The 22160-nt window shown below is 34.2% G+C and overlaps 1 protein-coding gene across 1 annotated transcript in view; it reads left to right on the top strand.

The window, feature by feature from the left end:
• The window catches only part of LOC136037731 (ubiquitin carboxyl-terminal hydrolase 15-like), a gene marked incomplete at its 5' end in the record, with an annotated part of 88687 nt that overhangs the window by 63027 nt on the left and 3500 nt on the right, over positions 1 to 22160 (top strand). The window contains 2 exon segments of the mRNA XM_065720506.1: positions 10979 to 11070; positions 14977 to 15177. Of these exon segments, the coding sequence (XP_065576578.1) occupies positions 10979 to 11070; positions 14977 to 15114 (230 nt within the window).

Here is a 22160-nt window from a genome sequence, read left to right as displayed (position 1 = left end):
TTAGTATAAAGTATACCTTGTGGACTACCCGAATTAATTTTTAGCAAACTTTAATAGTAAGCCTTTTAAGATTGCATCGTCTGAACGCCCGTAAAATTTTGAATACAAAATTAAAATATCACGACGGGGCAGCAGGCAGCATGGCCCGAAATCGTTCTGGAACCACTCTTATCTCCGATCGAGATATAAAAATTGGGCAACTGGAAAAGGAGTTGGAGGATCAGAAATTAAGGTGTGATCAACTAGAGAATCAGGTACTGGAAAGTGATGTCAAGGACCGCAAATTGAATTTGTTAATTCATGGCATGCCTACTGAGCGGCCGTCTCAAACAGTTGAAGAAAATGTGAAATTTTTTTTATCTGTTACAATGGAGATAAGCGACCCCATTCAGATTACGAAGTGCTACCGCATGCTCGGTGGTTCCAATGCTCCGTCTCGTCTATCAGGCCACGTTAACGTTACTAATCGAAGGCCTCGTCCTGCACCTGTATTTATCTAGGTTGTAAACGAACAGAACATTCAGAGGATTCTCAACTCAGTTTGTAAATTGAAGGGGAGCGGCATTCGTGTGTGCACAGATCTTTCCCCCAAGCTAAACGCTACTCGAAATCAACTTCTTGCGAAAGCAAAGGATTTACGTGAATCAGATTCCGCAAAGTTTACGCGTGTTAAACAGAAGGGCTCGAAGCTTTGGCTTGAATCCAAATCCACGGCCTTGTCACCCTGGGAAAGAGTGATGGGCTAGTTTTGCTGTCCCTTTGTGATTATTATTAGTATTGTGATAGAAATTTTGATTGATTTTCTTGTCACTTTAGTCACAGTGTTGTGTACATGTTAGGTTCTGCAACCTCGTTTTTTGCGTATAATCTTTTTTTAGTTTTCTAGTGTTAGTAGGTCTAGTGAAAAAAATCAGGTTTCGAGGTCTTGTTTGTTCTCTGCCACTTTTTTACCCGATTTGCCTGATTAGTGATGTGATGCCATTTCCATTTTTCCGTCGTGCCTGCCTGGGACATGAAATTTATATATAACACGTGAGTGGTGGGGAGTCTGGGGGAAGATTGGGGAGCCGCCTCGGTGATCAGCTTGATCTAAAAAATATTTATTATGATTTTTCCCCTTTTGCTAAAGGTGTTTATGATGATCATTTAGCTAGCCTTCCTGCTACTGATTTTTTATTTGAAGGGGATTTAGGAACTCCTGTAATTGATGGGAACTTAAGATCAGCACTTTTTAACTGCAGATGTAGCTAGTAGCCACGAATTTGTTTCGCAGTTACTTTTTAACCACAGGGTAAGTATCTTAGGCCTATGTGAAACGTTTTTAAGTAATGAAAATGCAGGATTCATGAATTGTGATGGATTTAAATTTATATCTAATAATAGGGAAAATAGACAGGGTGGCGGAGTTGGGCTTTTTGTTCGGGATGATATTCCATTTGCTGTGAAGAAGCAACTATCTAAGCATGACCAAGAGATGACTTTTGAGAGCCTCTGCATTGAGTGTGTGATTGATAATAGGAAAGTTCTTGTTGGTGTTGTTTATCGATCACCATCGGCTTCGTTACAAGAGTTTTTGCGAATTTATTAATGCTTCATTGAAGATGTGACTAATTTGAATTCTGAGCAAGTTCTGGTAATGGGTGATTTTAATATTAATTTATTGTTAGCTCAGACAAATAGACCGGGAATTTCTAATCATTTGCATGATAAATCGCTTGAGTTTCTGTGCATGAACCTATCAAAATCACTTTTACCATCATGCAGGTCTGCGACCCGGGTTACGGAAGATACGACTACTCTCATTGATAATATTTTTTTTACTATCCCCGTTACTCTTTCGCATATTCTATTTACATATGTTTTTGACCATTGTGTGGTAGTTGCCGATGTTGGAATTAATCACAGACCAAAATTTTCGGAATTTAAACAAACACGAAAAATTGATAAGGATGGAATGGATAAGTTGAGGAACCTTTTGTATTTAAATGAATGGACTGCAATTCTAGAATGTGAATTCCGAATGAAATGTTACGTGGTGATGGTACTTTTTCTTCCGATGAGCAGGAAATAGTGAACTTGCTCAATGCTCATTTTGTAAGCATCGGTGAAAAAAACAGCTAATGCATCTCATTTTTCTCCAAATAATAATAATAATGATTTATTTAAAGATCACATGCCCCCTCCCTCTGATAAAAGTATGTTCCTTTCCCCGGTCATTGAAATTGAACTAAAACAGATCATATCTAAAATGAAGAACGGTTCATCTGAAGCCCTTGATGGATCTTCGACTAATTTGGTCAAAGAAATATTCCCAGTTATATCACCGGTGTTATGCCACATTATTAATCTTATATTTTTAACTGGTGTCTATCCTTCAACATTTAAATCAGCAAGAATTGTGGCCCTACATAAAAGTGATGACCCGAGGCTTCCTGCTAATTATTGTCCTATATCGATACTCTCTGCTTTTTCGAAGGTTGTAGAGCGAGCACTGTATAACAGAATTTATTCTTTTTTTGAGAAATTTGATTACATTTCTAAACTTCAGTTTGGATTTAGAAAAGAGCATTGCACAGATCATCCTATGGCTATTATTGTCCAACATATTAGTGATTGTCTTGACCGTGGCGAAACGCCTGCAACTATATTTTTAGACATACAGAAAGCTTTTGATTCCATTTCTCATGAAATTCTTTGAATAAGCTTTCGAATGCTGGTATTCGTGGTAATTGCCTTAGGTTACTTGAATCGTATCTTCTTGGGAGGCAGCAGATACTTATATATAATGATGTTAGATCTGAATTCTTTACAGCAGTCAGATAAGGTTGGTGTTCCTCAGGGATCCGTATTAGGACGTCTGCTTTTCCTAGTTTACATTAATGATTTGTGCTCAGCTAGTGGAGTTTCTTCTATAGACACTCAGTTTGCTGACGACACTGCAGCAACCGTTTCTGGTAAATCTCGTGAAGAGCTAGTGGTCAATTTAACATCCACATATGATAGATTGTCTACTTGGCTCTCTAATAATAGACTACTTCTGATCAGAAAGAAGACGAAGTTTATTGTTTACAGCAGGACGGGTCACAAGTTTCCAGATATAGAATCAGTTTCCCTTTCTGCGAATGAACCTGAGTCTGTTATTGAAAGGGTTGTATCGATAAGATATTTCGAATAATTCGAATAATCGAATGAGAGTTCACTGAAAAGCAAATAAAATAGAATCTAAAATAGTATCTCTGAGTTTTTCTCTTAGATGGAGGTTGGTTCTTGATTAGAGCTTCTTTATTTTAATATGGCGTAAAAGAGGATAAAAATGATCAGTTTCCTAAGTAGCACAGTAAAGAAATATCCACAAATTTTATTAGTTCAACATTTCTGGCGCATACTGGTCAACCATTGACCAGTATGCGCCGAACACAATGTTTGCACAATGCGCCAAACACAAGCCAGTATGCACAATGCTGGCCAAACAATGGTTGGCCAGCATTTCTGGCCAACCATTTTATATCTGAAATGCATAATCTATCCTTTAAAACATGATTGCATTGTCCGTGTGAAATTTTGAGTCTATCAAAAAATTTGCCAAGATCTTTTCACAAGTTATCTCTCATGTCCTTTGTGCTTCAGCTTGGACTTCTACTTCTAGGGATTTCTCCCTATTTGGGAGAAAACCCACTTTTTTAAGGACACTTATTTTGTATCTAGGGATGAAGGGTAATCTAAGGGAAAATAAATATGTTTAGGGATATCCAGGTAAACTTGAATTTTTCAGAAAGAAGGCTGTAAAATATGCTCATATATTGCATATGCTCAGTTTTCAACAAAAACATTTTGTAGTAACACTGGCTTATGTTGCAAATATAAGTGCAGAATCATAGAATAGTGCAGAATCACCGCTGTTGCGCTGCCTAAGTAAAGAGCGATGTGGGCACAATGTTTTTTTTAGACCAGGGTACTTCGTATCGAAGGAGTTATTGTAGAAACTTCAAAATGTCTCATCCGACTGGAAATTGAAAGGGCTAGTACCCTTTTTAATAGTTGAAAGTGATTGGAGGACACATAACCCCCCTCCCACACCCACAGCCCTCGCGGCAAGAGTTGTAAGTTATGTCCTGGGGGCATATAAGGTGTATATAGAAAGGGTAATCATACAAACATCGGAGGGGGTTTATTGGATTGCTAATCAGAAGACTTAGTGCCCTTTTTTGCATTCAAAAGTGATGGAGGGTGGATAACCCCCCAACCCTCGTATTTTCCCAAAATCCATCTGATATAAATTTTGAGATGGCTATTTGTTGTTGTAGAAACTTCAAAAAAGGCTCATTCGTTTGGAAATTGAACGGAATAGTGCCTCTATTAACAGTCGAAAGTGATTGGAGGGCAACTAGCCTCCCTCCAACGCCCACCATTTCCCCAAACACATCCAATCAAAATTTCGAGATACCCATTTTGTTCGCAGTATTTAAAAGGTCCGGAAATTATGTCGTTGAGGATGACAACCCCCTACAGCCCTCAGCACAAGGGTTGTAGGTTATGCCCTGAGGGCATATAAGTTATATATAGAAAGGGTGACCGGATAAACTTCGGAGGGGGATCATTAGATTGATAGTCAGCAGTTATAGGGCCCTTTCTAAGATTCATAGTGATCAGAAGGTGGATACCCCCAACACTTCATATTTTCCCTAATTACATCTGATAGAAATATCTAGATGACCTTTTATTGTCTTAGAAACTTCGAAAAGAGCTCATTCGATTGAAAATTGAAAGGGCTGGTGCTCTTTTTATAGTCAAAAGTGATTGGAGGGAAATCAACCCCACTCCCACGCCCATCCAATCCAAATTTTGAGGTAGCAATTTTGTTCAGCGTAACTGAAAGGTCCAGAAATCATGTCTTTCGAGGATGAAAAACTCCCTACAGCCCATAGGGCAAGGGTTGTAAGTTATGGCCTTGGGGCATATAAGGTATATATAGAAAAGGTGATCGTAAAGACTTTGGAGAGGGACCATTGGATTGGTAATCAAAATTTCAAGTGCCCTTTTTAAGATTCAAAGTGATTGTAAAGTGGATACCCCGCAACATCTCGTAATTTCCAAAATGAATCTTAAAATTTTGAGGTGGCCATTCGTTGTCGAAGAAACTTCGAAAACAGCTCATTCGGTTGGAAATTGAAAGAACCAGTACCCTTTTTAATAGTTAAAAGTGATTAGAGAGCAACTAACCCCCCTCCCACGTCCACCATTTCCCCAAACACATGAAATAAAAGTTTGAGAGAGCCATTTTGTTAAACGTAATTGAAAGGTCCGAAAATTATGTCTTTGAGGATGGCAACCCCTCACAGCCCTCAGAGCAAGAGTTGTAAGTCATGCCCTGGAGGCATTTACAGAAGGGTGGTCTTCAGAAGGCATAGGGGTTATCAACCCTACTCATGTTAATTCTTGCTTGTTTTTAGTTTTACTCGGATATTTATTGTGGTTTCTGTTCTTTTTGAATTTCATTTATTTATTGATAGTGATTTGTAGTAGTTTCACGCTTGGAAGATTATTTGGGGAGAAAAGCTCCCCAGATATTTTGCATCGATGGGTCTTATTTCTTCTCCTTCATCTTCGCAAGTTGAAACCCGTGGTAAATATAATCTGCGGACTCCTAAGGTAGTTACAGAGAGGTCGCGTTTTTGCCTGTGGTATTTAATTCCTCTACATTGGGAAAGATTGAATAATGAGATTGATTTTAACGTAAGCATAGATGCTATAAGACGGAAGTTGAAAAGAGTGCTGATTGAAAGTTATAAATCTAAATAATATGAAAATATGTTGTTTTTTTTTAAGGATGTTGATTATTTTTTTGAGTATTGGGTTGGTCTCCGGGGTTCGCCCATGAGGCCTCCAGATGTCTTATGACTCACTTGGTTTTAAGTTGTAATTTTAATTGTGTCTCAAAATGGTGCGCGGAGTATGGAAATGGTATCGTGCGGCACGGGATTTGTTTTTATTTATTTCTGCCAAGATTGGTTAAGAGAACTATTTATTTTTTATTTTTGTGCATATTTAGTGTTGTTTAAAGGTAGCTCAATTGCATTCGAACTATACTCTCAGCCTTGAGTTACCTAATATTTTGTATATTTTGGTTATATTAAAAGAACCTTGAACCTTGAGTTCGTGGTTACGAACTTACATAAGCAGCAACCTGGCTCAATAGTAACCGAAATACAAAAAACATTTTGATACCAATAGATACATCAAAAGAATCGGATTCTCATCTTGATTTCAAATATATAAGTTTCATCAATTTTAGTCTTGCCCATCAAAAGTTACGAGCCTGAGAAAAGTTGCTTTATTTTCGAAAAAAGGGGGAAACACCTCTTAAAAGCCATAGAATCTCAATGAAAATTACACCATCAGATTTAGCGTATTAAAGAACCCTACTGTAGGGATTCAAATGTGGAATTTTGAAGTTTTTTATTAGAAGAAAGATCACGGGTGCGTGTTTATTTTTTTATTTTTATTCAGGGGTGATCGTATCGACTGAGCGGTCCTAGAATATCGCGAGAGATCTCATTCGGAAATCGAACGGAAACTAAGAGTCCAGTGCCCTTTTTAAGTGACCAAAAAATTGGAGGGCAACTAGGCCCCCTCCCATGCTCATTTTTCCCAAAGTTACCGGATAAAAATTTTGAGATAGCCATTTTGTTCAGCATTGTCGAAAAATCTAATAACCGTGTCTTTGAGAATGACTTAATTCCCCACTGTCCCCGGGGGAAGGGCTGCAAGTTATGAACTTTGCCCATTGTTTACATATAGTATTGATTATTGGGAAGTATAGAGACGTTTTCAGGGGGGATTTTTTCGTGTGTATGAGGGGGAGAGGGGGTTACGTAGGAGGATCTCTCCCTGGAGTGAATTTTCATAGGGGAAGATTTTTTCCATGAAGGGGGTGCCGGATATCTGGATTTGTCCGGATTTTACAGAGGCAGCTAGTAGTCTTTTTGGATAGTCCCCTGCGTATTTGCTGATGACCACGGTAAAAAGAAGTCACTAGCAGATTGAAAGAACCCAAGTGCTCCAATGCTCCAATGGTGCAATATGTTTACATCATAATATGGGTTTTACTTTTACGTCATTTACGGTTATAACCTACGGTTATAATGTCATTTATCGACTTGTATACAAAAATGCAGTTTATCATAAAAAGATTGACTTCATTTTTAATATTATATTTTTTTTTTATTATTACAAAAGGTACTAGATATGTCAATTTTTTTAAAATAAGCCATTAAACAACTCTCTATGGTGTCCAGTGCCCCACAAACAGTGGATGAAAAACAAAAAAAAAGATGCTTCCGATACAGAATTCTGTGGTTGGAGCCACTTCCCTTGTTACTCAAGCCAATAGATTGTCATTGTTTTTCAAGCCAATGGGCTGTAAGTTTCTTGCGGGAGGTTTCGGCCAAGGCGGTTCTAACGGTGTGCTACGTGTTTCCATCTGACGCCATTTTTAGGGTTTTTGGACAATTTTTGTTACTATAGGACGAGTTTTTGTTTTACTGCCGTGATTACTGTATACCCTAAACAAGACTCTCTTGTGTCGGTAATCTACACCAATCTTCTTCATTATTGCTTAAAAATAAACCAAATGCTAGGTTTCCTAAATTACTAAAAGCCCAGTGAATGATGATTTCAAATGATGAAGGTTTATTAAACGTTAACACTAGCTTTTTTAAACTAATTTAAAAAACACTTTTTCCACAAGACAAGTTTTTTTAAGAAAAGTAAAGAGCTCCATTAAGCCAAAAATGAGCAAGAATAAAGTCAAATAATCTTCCAAGCGTGAAACTACTACAAATCACTATCAATAAATAAATGAAATTCAAAAAGAACAGAAACCACAATAAATATCCGAGTAAAATTAAAAACAAGAAGAATTAACATGAGTAGGGTTGATAACCCCTATGCCTTCTGAAGACCACCCTTCCGTATATGCCTCCAGGGCATGACTTACAACTCTTGCTCTGAGGGCTGTGGGGGGTTGCCATCCTCAAAGACATAATTTTCGGACCTTTCAATTACGTTTAACAAAATGGCTCTCTCAAACTTTTATTTCATGTGTTTGGGGAAATGGTGGACGTGGGAGGGGGGTTAGTTGCTCTCTAGTCATTTTTAACTATTAAAAAGGGCACTGGTTCTTTCAATTACCAACCGAATGAGCTGTTTTCGAAGTTTCTTCGACAACGAATGGCCACCTCAAAATTTTAAGATTCATTTCGGAAAATTACGAGATGTTGCGGGGTATCCACTTTACAATCACTTTGAATCTTAAAAAGGGCACTTGAAATTTTGATTACCAATCCAATGGTCCCCCTCCAAAGTCTATACGATCACCTTTTCTATATATACCTTATATGCCCCAAGGCCATAACTTGCAACCCTTGCCCTATGGGCTGTAGGGGGTTTTTCATCCTCGAGAGACATGATTTATGGACCTTTCAGTTACGTTGAACAAAATTGCTACCTCAAAATTTGGATTGGATGGGCGTGGGAGTGGGGTTAGTTTTTTTATTTATGTTTGTATTGTGGATAAAATAAAACTTACCTACCTACCTACCTACCTCCAATCACTTTTGACAATAAAAAGAGCACCAGCCCTTTCAATTTTCAATCGAATGAGCTCTTTTCGAAGTTTCTAAGACAATAAAAGGTCATCTAGATATTTCTATCAGATGTAATTAGGAAAATATGAAGTGTTGGGGGTATCCACCTTCCGATCACTCTGAATCTTAGAAAGCGCCCTATAACTGCTGATTATCAATCTAATGATCCCCCTCCGAAGTGTATGCGATCACTCTTTCTATATATAACTTATATGCCCTCAGGGCATAACCTACAACCCTTGTGCTGAGGGCTGTAGGGGGGTTGTCATCCTCAACGACATAATTTCCGGACCTTTTAAATACTGCGAACAAAATGGGTATCTCGAAATTTTGATTGGATGTGTTTGGGGAAATGGTGGGCGTTGGAGGGAGGCTAGTTGCCCTCCAATCACTTTCGACTGTTAATAGAGGCACTATTCCTTTCAATTTCCAAACGAATGAGCCTTTTTTGAAGTTTCTACGACAACAAATAGTCATCTCAAAATTTATATCAGATGGATTTTGGGAAAATAAGAGGTGTGGGGGGTTATCCACCCTCCATCACTTTTGAATTCAAAAAAGGGCACTAAGTCTTCTGATTAGCAATCCAATAAGTCCCCTCCGCTGTTTGTATGATTACCCTTTCTATATATACCTTATATGCCCCCAGGACATAACTTACAACTCTTGCCGCGAGGGCTGTGGGTGTGGGAGGGGGGTTAGGTGTCCTCCAATCACTTTCAACTATGAAAAAGGGCACTAGCCCTTTCAATTTCCAGTCGGATGAGAACTTTTGAAGTTTCTACAACAACTCCTTCGATACGAAGTACCCTGGTCTAAAAAATAACATTGTGCCCACATCGCTCTTTACTTAGGCAGCGCAACAGCGGTGATTCTGCACTATTCTATGATTCTGCACTTATATTTGCAACATAAGCCAGTGTTACTACAAAATGTTTTTGTTGAAAACTGAGCATATGCAATATATGAGCATATTTTACAGCCTTCTTTCTGAAAAATTCAAGTTTACCTGGATATCCCTAAACATATTTATTTTCCCTTAGATCGCCCTTCATCCCTAGATACAAATTAAGTGTCCTTAAAAAAGTGGGTTTTCTCCAAAATAGGGAGAAATCCCTAGAAGTAGAAGTCCAAGCTGAAGCACAAAGGACATGAGAGATAACTTGTGAAAAGATCTTGGCAAATTTTTAGATAGACTCAAACTTTCACACGGACAATGCAATCATGTTTTAAAGGATAGATTATGCATTTCAGATATAAAATGGTTGGCCAGAAATGCTGGCCAACCATTGTTTGGCCAGCATTGTGCATACTGGTTTGTGTTTGGCGCATTGTGCAAACTGATCAATGGTTGACCAGTATGCGCCAGAAATGTTGAACTAATAAAATTTGTGGATATTTCTTTACTGTGCTACTTAGGAAACTGATCATTTTTATCCTCTATTACACCATATTAAAATAAAAAAGCTCTAATCAAGAACCAACCTCCATCTAAGAGAAAAACTCAGAGATACTATTTTAGATTCTATTTTATTTGCTTTTCAGTGAACTCTCATTCGATTATTCGAGAACTATTCCGTTTGTTCTAAAAATGGGAGGGAGTATAAATACACCGAATTTTTAATTTATATGGAGACAAAAATAAATATAAAGAAGAAGAAGAAAAAATAATAAAGAGAGGTAAAATATGCTAATCTAAAATTTACCGAACTAAACTTCGGAGTCACAAAAAAAGAAAGCATAATTTAAATGGGGAAATTTCTGTTATGTGTATATAAATACACCGAATTTTCAGTTTGTGTCGAAGTAAAAATAAATATAAAGAAGAAGAAGAAAAATAATAAAGAGAGGTAAAATATACTGATCTAAAATTTACCGAACTAAACTTTGGAGTCACAAAAAAAGGAAACATAGTTTAAATGGGGAATTTGTATTATGTGTATATAAATACACTGAATGTTCATTTTTAAATTGACGTAAAAATAAATATAAAGAAGAAGAAAAAATAATAAAGAAAGGTAAAATACTGATCTAAAATATTTACCGAGCTAAACTTCTAGTCACAAAAAAGAAAAAGAGTTTAAATGCGAAAAGATGTATGACAGAATTTAAAAAAAGATAATAAGGACTAGCAATGTAAGAATTAGCAGTATAAGTAAAAGAAATACCAAAGTAAAAAAAAGATATGATAAGGGTTGATAGAACAACTTTTAATAAAAGGAGTTTTTATTTATTTCTATGGGGGTCTAAATGAGGGAGCATATCAAGACTTCATTTCGCCCACGAAGCTGTCTCCTCAATATGGTTTAAATATTATTTTACTCTTTTTACAGACACGGCTTATGCAAAGAATAAAGACGACAAACGTTGGTATTCATTTGATGATAGCAGTGTCTCTCCCGTTTCTTCTGAAGATCAAGTTATAGTAAGTTATAATTATAGAATCAAGTATAGAATCAATTATATTATAATCAATTACAATCAAATCAATTATATATAATTGATAATCAGTTATAATCAAATTATAATCATTAAAATCAATTATAATCAGTTATAATAAAATTATAATCAATTATATATATCAATTATATAATTATATATCGTTGGTATTCATTTGATAATAGCAGTGTCTCTCCCGTTCCTTCTGAAGATCAAGTTATAGTAAGTTATAATTATAGAATCAAGTATAGAATCAATTATATTATAATGAATTATAATCAAATCAATTATATATAATTGATAATCAATTATAATCAAATTATAATCATTAAAATCAATTATAATCAGTTATAATAAAATTATAATCAATTATATATATCAATTATATAATTATATATCGTTGGTATTCATTTGATGATAGCAGTGTCTCTCCCGTTCCTTCTGAAGATCAAGTTATAGTAAGGTATAAGTTATAGAATCAAGTATGGAATCAATTATATTATAATCAATTATAATCAAATCAATTATATATAATTGATAATCAATTATAATCAAATTATAATCATTAAAATTAATTATAATCAGTTATAATAAAATTATAATCAATTATATATATCAATTATATAATTATATATCGTTGGTATTCATTTGATGATAGCAGTGTCTCTCCCGTTCCTTCTGAAGATCAAGTTATAGTAAGGTATAAGTTATAGAATCAAGTATGGAATCAATTATATTATAATCAATTATAATCAAATCAATTATATATAATTGATAATCAATTATAATCAAATTATAATCATTAAAATCAATTATAATCAGTTATAATAAAATTATAATCAATTATATATATCAATTATATAATTATATATCGTTAGTATTCATTTGATGATAGCAGTGTCTCTCCCGTTCCTTCTGAAGATCAAGTTATAGTAAGTTATAATTATAGAATCAAGTATAGAATCAATTATATTATAATCAATTATAATCAAATCAATTATATATAATTGATAATCAATTATAATCAAATTATAATCATTAAAATCAATTATAATCAGTTATAATAAAATTATAATCAATTATATATATCAATTATATAATTATATATCGTTGGTATTCATTTGATGATAGCAGTGTCTCTCCCGTTTCTTCTGAAGATCAAGTTATAGTAAGTTATAAGTTATAGAATCAAGTATAGAATCAATTATATTATAATCAATTATAATCAAATCAATTATATATAATTGATAATCAATTATAATCAAATTATAATCATTAAAATCAATAATAATCAGTTATAATAAAATTATAATCAATTATATATAATTATAATCAATTATAGATTCAGGTCATAGGCATAGTAAGGAAATTTCAGTATTGATTGGTCTTTTCTATGTATCAGCTCTTTGGTTTTTATTGCCTTGCTGAAATATTCAAAATTTCTAATTTGTATCTGTATTTCTATCCATGTTTTAGCTTTTTATTTATTTATGTTATTTATAATTGTTTTATTTATTATTTCTTTTTATGGGTATTGACCCTATTAACACCTTTTATGAAAATGATTTGTGATAGGCAAGTGTGGCTGTGTCCTAAAATTTAATTTTTAGAAAACCTTGGCCCCTTGTATAGCTTCACAAGCAGTTCTTTTGTTACCCTAGCTGCTTTTTTCACTGCAGGAAATTTTCTCTCTTGAAAATCAAGAAAAAAAAACAATTTCCTCGACTCAAAATTGTTCTTCCTTACTTTTTCTTAATAATTGTGCAAAGCAATTTTTATATTTCCCAAGTCGCATTATTCCATTGTAAAATAGTAGTAAATTCCCTCCATTAAAAACCTCAATGAGATCATCAATGAAACCTACGCCCGTCCTTTTATCATTTTGTAATTCTACAGAGCAATTCATCTGTTGCCCCATTGTGAGCCCTATTCTGCCCCATTCTGTTGCCCCAAAAGTGAGCAATATTTCATTGTAAAATAGGAACAAATATGCTTTCTTCAAAGCTAAGCAAATATGAAACCTCCTCTAATTAAAATTCTCCTTTTGTTCATAGTTGTCAGACTATTGTTTTTTTTTTTAGTGTTTTCTTTTATACTTTTATTGGGGAAATTCTTCTATTGCCTCAGCCATAGTGTTTCATTGTAAAATAGGTAAAAATATGCTCCCTTCAAAATCAAGAAAATAAGTAAAACCTTCTCTAACCAAAATTGGTCTTTTTTTTCTGGTTTTCATTTTTCTTCTTTTTTTTAATTTGCTCCCTTCATAATTAATGCAGATCAAGGTAATGTACACCAATAAGTGAAAATATGCTACCTTTAAAATTAAAGAAATAAAAAAAAACCTTTTCTAACCAAAATTGCTCGTTTTTACTGGTTTTCAAAATGTTGTCATTTTTTTTTAATTTACTCGCTTCATAATTTAGTATATAGGTGAAACTTTCTTTACCCTAAATTTCTTTCTTTTCCTTTTGTAATTCTGCAATGTAATTTTTCTTTTGCCCCAGTTTTAATGTTTCGTTGTAAAATAGGGGAAAATGTGCTTCCTTGTAGATCATAGGAAGGGCAAGAGTGCTTCCTAAGTAAAGAGCGGTGTGGGCACAATATATTATTATAATTATATATATATATATATATATATTATTCTTTTATAATTTTTTTTGCACATGTATGAAAATTGCCGTAGAAACTTCGGAAGGGACTCATTTGACTGGAAATCGAAAATTCTAGTGCTATTTTTAAGAGTCGACATTGATTGAAGGGAAATTGACTATAATTTTGTTTTGTTTTAATTCAAAATTGGTTTCAATGTTTTTTCATATGAGGATTTCCCCCCCCCCCCCTAGAATTAAGAACTAAAAACATTGAATTCGTTTGAAGTTAAGAGTTTGAAGCTATAAAAATGTTTGTCAAGTTATTAAGAATATATATATATATATATATATATATATATATATATATATATATATATATATATATATATATATATATATATATATATATATATATATATATATATATATATATATATATATGAATAACTATAAATTTTAATATCTCAATATACATTATACACTATATATTATATAATTATACATTTATATAAATTATAATATAGATAACTTCGAAGACAACACTGCCTTTCCATGACGAAAGTAAAACAGTTCAAAATAGGGATGAAACCTTTTAATTGACAGTGAAGAGGTATAAAATTATTTAACTGGATGTTACGAACACATGTACAGTCTTCATCATCAACAGTAAAACTCTAATACGTATAGATAAAACAGACTGCTGATGATGAACACTGTACATGTGTACAGTTAAATAATTTTATACCTCTTCACTGTCAATTAAAAGGTTTCATCCCTATTTTGAACTCTTTTACTTTCGTAAATTATAATATTTTATAATTTTAGTATATAAGTTTTAATAAAGTTTAATATAATATTTTGTTTTTCTTTTACGTCAGTTACCTAAATTTTTGTGAAGACTTCTTTGACTTTCGAATATTTAAAATTCTAAATGTTTATACAATTATGTGATTCAATTTTTTTTTTACCGCACACAGCTTAAACATACTGGCAGCCTAAATTTTTTTTCTTCTTTTTATAGACAGCCAATATATATATATATATATACATATATATATATATATATATATATATATATATATATACATATATATATATATATATATATATATATATATATATATATATATATATATATATATATATATATATATATATATATACATATATATATATGAATAAATATGAATAAATATAAATTTCATTATTTCTTCAAAATTTATTCGAATTTATCTCATACCATTAAGCAGGGTATGTCAGTCTTGAGTGAAAAATTTAACGACGTTTCTTTTGTTTTCTAGACGAAGGCAGGATACGTTCTATTCTACGTTCGAAGAGACCCGGACAGTTCTCACTTCAATCGTCCTGGCATAACAGACGTGGTATCCTCCTCAAAGATAGAAAGTGAGGATGAGGAGAATAGTATGGACCAATGTTAACCTCATTTTCTCGCCCGCTAATGAACTGTGATTCTACCTTCCTGCAACCTCTTTTTAGTTTAGGTGATGTGTTCTTTCACTTAAAAGTTGATCTTTTGGTGGTGAACTTAATTCAATAGATATTTACGTATAGATAAAACAGAATTTAAAAAGTAAAAAAAATATAAGTAGAAAAAAAATCTATAGTAGAAAAATAAGTATCAAACAGTTCGTGGTAACGAACTGTAGTAAGGAGCGATCCGGCTCAATAGTAACCAAAACTCTAAAAAATTGAATTTTGATATCAATAGCTACATCAAAAGAATCGCATTTTAATGCTGATTTTAAATATAATTAAGAATTTTAAAAATTAAGTTTCATCAAGTTTAGTCTTACCCATCAAAAGTTACGAGCCTGAGAAAATTTGCCTTATTTAGGAAAATAGGGGGAAACACCCCCTAAAAGTCGTAGGATCTTAACGAAAATGACACCATCAGATTCAGCGTCTCAGAGAACTTCTACTGTAGAAGTTTCAAGCTCCTATCTACAAAAATGTGGAATTTTGTATTTTTTGCCAGAAGACAAATCACGGGTGCGTGTTTATTTGTTTTTTTTTTTTTTTTTTTTTTTTTTTTTTTTTTTTTTTTTTTTTTTTTTTTTTTTTTTTTTTCAGGGGTCATTGTATCGACCAAGTGGTCCTAGAATGTTGCAAGAGGGCTCATTCTAACGGAAATGAAAAGTTCTAGTGCCCTTTTTAAGTGACCAAAAAAATTGGAGGGCATCTAGGCCCCCTCCCACGCTCATTTTTTTCCTAAAGTCAACGGACTTTGTTCAGCATAGTCAAAAACCATAAAAACTATGTCTTTGGGATGACTTACTCCCCCACAGTCCCTGGAGGAGGGGCTACAAGTTACAAAATTTGACCAGTGCTTCCATATAGTAATGGTTATTGGGAAGTGTGTAGGCGTTTTCAGTAGGATTTTTGGTTGGGGGGAGGGGTTGAGAATAGGGGGATAGGCTGGGGGAGCTTTCCATCGAAGAATTTGTCATGGTAGAAGAAAATTTCCATCAAGGGAGCGCAGGATTTACTAGCATTATTAAAAAAAAACAATGAAAAAAGAAATATGAAAAAGTTTTTTTCAGCTGGAAGTAAAGAGCAGCATTAAAACTTAAAACGAACGGAAATTATTACCCATATGAGGAGCTCACCTCCTCCTAATACCCCGATCTTTACGCTAAAGTATTTTTAGTAATTTCAACTATTTATTTTACGGCTTTAGTGATTCAGGGGTCATTCTTAATGAATTGGGACAAAATCTAAGCTTTAGTGTAAAGAGCGAGGTACTGACGAGGGGGCGAACCCCCTCATATATGTAATAAAAACATGAGAATACAAAACTTCTTTACGTAAGCTAATTTATAAGTTACGTATATCTTTTACTAATAAAAAGATTCGTAAAAAATTAAAAGTTCTAGTTGCCTTTATCTTAATTAACCAAAAAATCGGAGGGCAACTCGGCTTCCTCCCCCGCTCTTTTTTCTCAAAATCATTCAATCAAAATTATGAGAAAGTCATTTAGCAAAAAAAAAAAAAATAATAAATATGCAAATTTCGTTTTAATTATTCCTCTGCGGAGAGCCAAAATCAAAACATGCATTGATTGAAAAACGTTTAGAAATTAAATAAAAAAAAACAAGTTTTTTTTAACTGAAAGTAAGGAGTAAAATTAAAACTTAAAACGAACAGAAATTACTTCGTATATGAAAGGGGCTGCTTCCTCACCAACATCCCGCTCTTTACGCTAAAGTTTTTTACTGTTTTAAAAAGAAGAGTTGAGAGAAAGAGTCAAACTTTAGCGTCAAGAGCGGGATGTTGGTGTAAAAAATGTAATGTAAAATGTTTTATGTAAAAAAAGTTATAGAAAATTATGTATGCGAGAAATTAGAAAAGTGGAAGGCTATGGAATATCGAATAAGAGGTAAGATAGATAAGTAGTAAAGTGAAGGAAATAATAGTGAAATAGGGATGAATTAGATTACAAATAAGCAGGGAGTCTTAGATCAAAAAAGAAGAAAGAAATGGATCGATTTTTATTTTATTTTTTAGAATTACGAAAAGAAAAAAAAATAACCGGTTTGATTTTATCCATTACATGAAGTATCACCAACCCATCATCAAGAAAACAAAAAGAAGAGGAAACGAGGACCAAATACCAATGGGTAAAAGAAAGAGAAAAAGAAGAAATTAAAATATGCATTAGAAAAGGATTTTGTATATTTTCAATATTTTAAGTCTATTTTTGAGGAAAAAAAAAAATGGTCACCACTCAGCTAATAAATTTACTGTAACGAGATCAAAATACACACAAAATGGCAGATAACTGCTTAAACACTTGACACACTGAGGTAGCAAGGAAAACAAAATTGAAATCAGAGAAACAGCAATCAATAGGGTCATATGACCGCCATGTTCAATAAGGTTATTGAATAAGTATTAGCTGGTGGGAAAATGAAATTACAATCTGATGGTTTGGACCCCCCCCTCCCCTCGAAATTTTTGTCCAACTCCTAAAACTGTAACAAAAATGCCTATAAAAACATTTTGGTGTGTTTTATAAATTTTTCCTTTTTAAAAAAAAACCGAACCTGAAATTCCTAGATTTTGAAAAGGACAATTAAACTAAAATTTGGTTCTTTAAATTGGTAAAGTGAAAGTTTACACAGGCATATACGTCTTTCAAAATTATTTTAAAAGAGTTGGGAAAACAGGCTAAATTGGCTACTTAGGTCTACTTTTGCAGTATTAGCAGAGTTTTTAACTAGTTTTCTTATTCATTTAAATTGTCAAAGGTGTTTTCTATAGGGTGTTGGCTTGTGAGATGTTTCAAACAGGCTAAATTGGATACTTAGGTCTACTTTTGCAGTATTAGCAGAGTTTTTAACTAGTTTTCTTATTCATTTAAATTGTCAAAGGTGTTTTCTATAGGGTGTTGGCTTGTGAGATGTTTCAAACAGGCTAAATTGGCTACTTAGGTCTACTTTTGCAGTATTAGCAGAGTTTTTAGCTAGTTTTCTTATTCATTTAAATTGTCAAAGGTGTTTTTCTATAGGGTGTTGGCTTGTGAGATGTTTCAAACAGGCTAAATTGGATACTTAGGTCTACTTTTGCAGTATTAGCAGAGTTTTTAACTAGTTTTCTTATTCATTTAAATTGTCAAAGGTGTTTTTCTATAGGGTGTCGGCTTGTGAGATGCTTCAAACAGGCTAAATTGGCTACTTAGGTCTACTTTTGCAGTATTAGCAGAGTTTTTAACTAGTTTTCTTATTCATTTAAATTGTCAAAGGTGTTTTCTATAGGGTGTTGGCTTTTGAGATGTTTCAATCAGGCTAAATTGGATACTTAGGTCTACTTTTGCAGTATTAGCAGAGTTTTTAACTAGTTTTTCTTATTCATTTAAATTGTCAAAGGTGTTTTCTATAGGGTGTTGGCTTGTTAGATGTTTCAAACAGGCTAAATTGGATACTTAGGTCTACTTTTGCAGTATTAGCAGAGTTTTTAACTAGTTTTCTTATTCATTTAAATTGTCAAAGATGTTTTTCTATAGGGTGTCGGCTTGTGAGATGCTTCAAACAGGCTAAATTGGCTACTTAGGTCTACTTTTGCAGTATTAGCAGAGTTTTTAACTAGTTTTCTTATTCATTTAAATTGTCAAAGGTGTTTTCTATAGGGTGTTGGCTTGTGAGATGTTTCAAACAGGCTAAATTGGATACTTAGGTCTACTTTTGCAGTATTAGCAGAGTCTCTAATAAGTTTTCTTCTTCATTTAAATTCTCAAAGGTGTTTTCTATAGGGTGTTGGCTTGTGAGATGTTTCAAACAGGCTAAATTGGCTACTTAGGTCTACTTTTGCAGTATCAGCAGAATTTCTAATAAGTTTTCTTATTCATTTAAATTATCAAAGGTGTTTTTTTATAAGGTGTTGGCTTGTGAGATGTTTCAGACAGGCTAAATTGGCTACTTAGGTCTACTTTTGTAGTACCAGCAGAATTTCTAATTCTGCACATACACTTCAAGTAAGAAAAATACTTATCTCTATAGTCAGAATTGCATCCTGAATCCAAAGTTATTGTGCATTTGCATCAGAAAGGAAATTAATATTCACCATATACAGACCTAGCCTATACCAATTCAGGGTATATATTTGCACGTTAGTGAGTATATGTGTATGTATGTGTATATGTGTGTATGTGTATATGTATGTGTGTATGTATATGTATGTATATGTATGTGTATATATATATATATATGTATATATGTAAGCCCTATAGATAGGTAGAGTAGCTCCATAGGAGGCTTAGGCCAAGTAGGACCTTGTCCCAGTGGGGCCCATAATAGAAACTGGGAAACCCTCCCCTGGGGGTCATAATTTCAGGTGGAGGAGGAAGAAGGCCCCTCAAATGTACACTCAGCAGGGCCAACTGCCGTGTTCACGCGTCAGATGAGTTACAAACCTTCTCCCAGTAATGGGTTAAATTGCATGGTGAAGCAGAACACCATCGTGGGAGGATCCTCTATAGGAGGACAACTGCGGCAGGGCATAAGATCCAGATTTATGGACAACGGCCTCTGTAAAGGGCTGCCTCGACCCTTTCGGGGTACCTGCAAGACTGGGAAACTTGCGGTCAATTTTTCCCACTTGAGGAGTGGCGCCCCTCGAGGAAATTATAGCCTAGTAAACAACACAGCACTCGTACGGGATTCTGATTATTGGATAATTTTCTGGGCTTGGTTTGTTTTGATGGGCGTTTTCGGGCTGAAAAACCTCTTCCTAGCTAATTTATCTACTATGGGCTGCCTCCCCGTAGTAGCATAATATTTGTAGGCATGAATATATAATGAGTCGGAGGTAATAGGCTTGGGACTGTCTGTGCAGGATTTCGACTCTTGTTGATAGAAGAGCATCGCCAAGTGCTGAAAACCATGTTGTGACCAAGATGGGCCCAGGATTGCACAAAGCCTCCAACTTACTGGAGGTCCCAGGGACTTCTTGCTGTCCGGTTCTAAGCCGGCTTAAGTGCTTCGGTGTAGACTTGAGAAGATATGTTGGTCCCCATCCTGCACTGGTATCCGGGATCACTGCTTTTCTTGAGGCCAAAATAATTTCAAAGATTTAAAGAACATGAAAATTGGAACTTGGAATGTTACGACGTTAAAAAATGACTATCGCATCGACATTTTGACTGACGAATTCAGACGGTTTGAACTGGATTTATTAGGAGTTTCAGAAACTCATATCCCAGGGGTAGGAAGCATGAAATTAGGTGACATAGAATTTGTTTACTCAGGAAGGAAGGATGGGGTACATAGACAGGGAGTAGGGCTCATGATGAATAAGGAAGCTGCTAAGTCTTGTTTAGGCTGGGAAGGTATTAATAATAGAATACTAATTGCTCATTTTATGACTAAAAAGTTTAGGGTATCAGTTATAGTAGTATATGCCCCCATTGAACCAACTGATGGAGATACTAGTGACTCAGATGAATTTTACTTACAGTTACAGGAGCAAATAGACAGGGTACCAGGTAGAAATATGGTGTTTTTGCTAGGAGATTTTAATGCCCAGGTTGGTAGAAATAGGGATAGATGGTATCCTAGCCTAGGTAATTTTGGTGTAGGAAAAGAAAACAGTAATGGCTATAGGCTTTTGCAATTTTGTAGGTATAACAACCTAGTTATAACCAATACGGTGTTTGGTCACAAAATGGCCCATAAGTTGACATGGTATTCACGTGATGGTAAGACAGCAAACCTTATTGATTATGTTATTGTAAACAGAAGACTAGCAGGATCAATACAAGATACTAGGGTGTATAGGAGTGCCGTTATTGATGTTAAAAGTAAAGATCACCATCTAGTAGTGTCTAAGGTTAATTTAAAGCTGAAATTTCGGAAGAGTAACTCCCTCCCGGGAAGTTATGATGTTGGTAGACTTCAGGATGAAAATTTGAGAAAAAAATTCCAGGAACAGTTGAGTACTAAACTTGAGGGTTTAAAATTTGACAATGTGGAAGATGGATGGAATAATTTCAGAAAAACAATTTGTGAAGTTGCTGATGGTGTCCTAGGGAAGAGTGCTAAGACAGCAACTAGGAATATTAGTGAAAAAGCTTTAGGTTTAATAGAGAGTAGAAGGGGTTTGTATAAGAATTATCTGAGCGATAGGTCGTATGAAAACAAAAGGAATGTAAAGAAAGTGGAGAAAGCATTAAAATATGAACTAAGGAGATGTGAAATGGAGGCGATGGATAAAATTGCTGAGGATCTGGAAGATGCGGCTAGACGGCATAATAGTAAAATATTATACTGGCATGTTAATAAATTGAAAGGGAGTAGCCGATCCGGACTAGTCCCAGTTAAAGATAGAAATGGGGTCACAATTAGTGATAAGGAAAAAGTTAAAGAAAGATGGGTGGAACATTTTGAGAATGTGCTAAACCGAGATACAGTTGCAGGAAAAGATATAGATGAAAATGAAAAAGTTTGTGATACCTTGGATGTGAAGGAAGATTTGTTTAGTGAGGAAGAATTAGCGACAGTACTAGAAGGATTAAAAAATAATAAGGCCCCAGGTGCTGATAGTATGATTAATGAGTTCCTTAAATATGGTGGCTCTGAGGTTAGGAATAAGCTACTGAAGATTATGAACATGATTTTTGAAAAAGGGGAAGTACCCAATGATTTTAGGAAAACCTTAATTAAACCACTGTATAAGAAAGGTGACAAGAGTGAATGTCGGAATTATCGAGGCATTAGTGTCTGGTCTCTGTAGGTAGCAAATTACTGAGTAATATGATACTTTTTAGACTGAGACATGCTGTAGACAAAGTTTTAAGGGAAGAACAATGCGGTTTTAGAAAAGGTAGAGGATGTGTCGACCATGTTTTCACTCTTAGGTTAATAATTGAGAAGTCCCTTCGTTGTCAAACACCTTTGGTCCTTAGTTTTATCGATTATGAGCAAGCTTTCGATTCTGTTGATAGAACAGCGTTAACAAAGGTCTTATCGTT

This window comes from Artemia franciscana, chromosome 17 (genome assembly GCF_032884065.1).
Source record: "Artemia franciscana chromosome 17, ASM3288406v1, whole genome shotgun sequence".
NCBI lineage: Eukaryota > Metazoa > Arthropoda > Branchiopoda > Anostraca > Artemiidae > Artemia > Artemia franciscana.
This window is presented reverse-complemented; position numbering and strand designations above follow the sequence as displayed.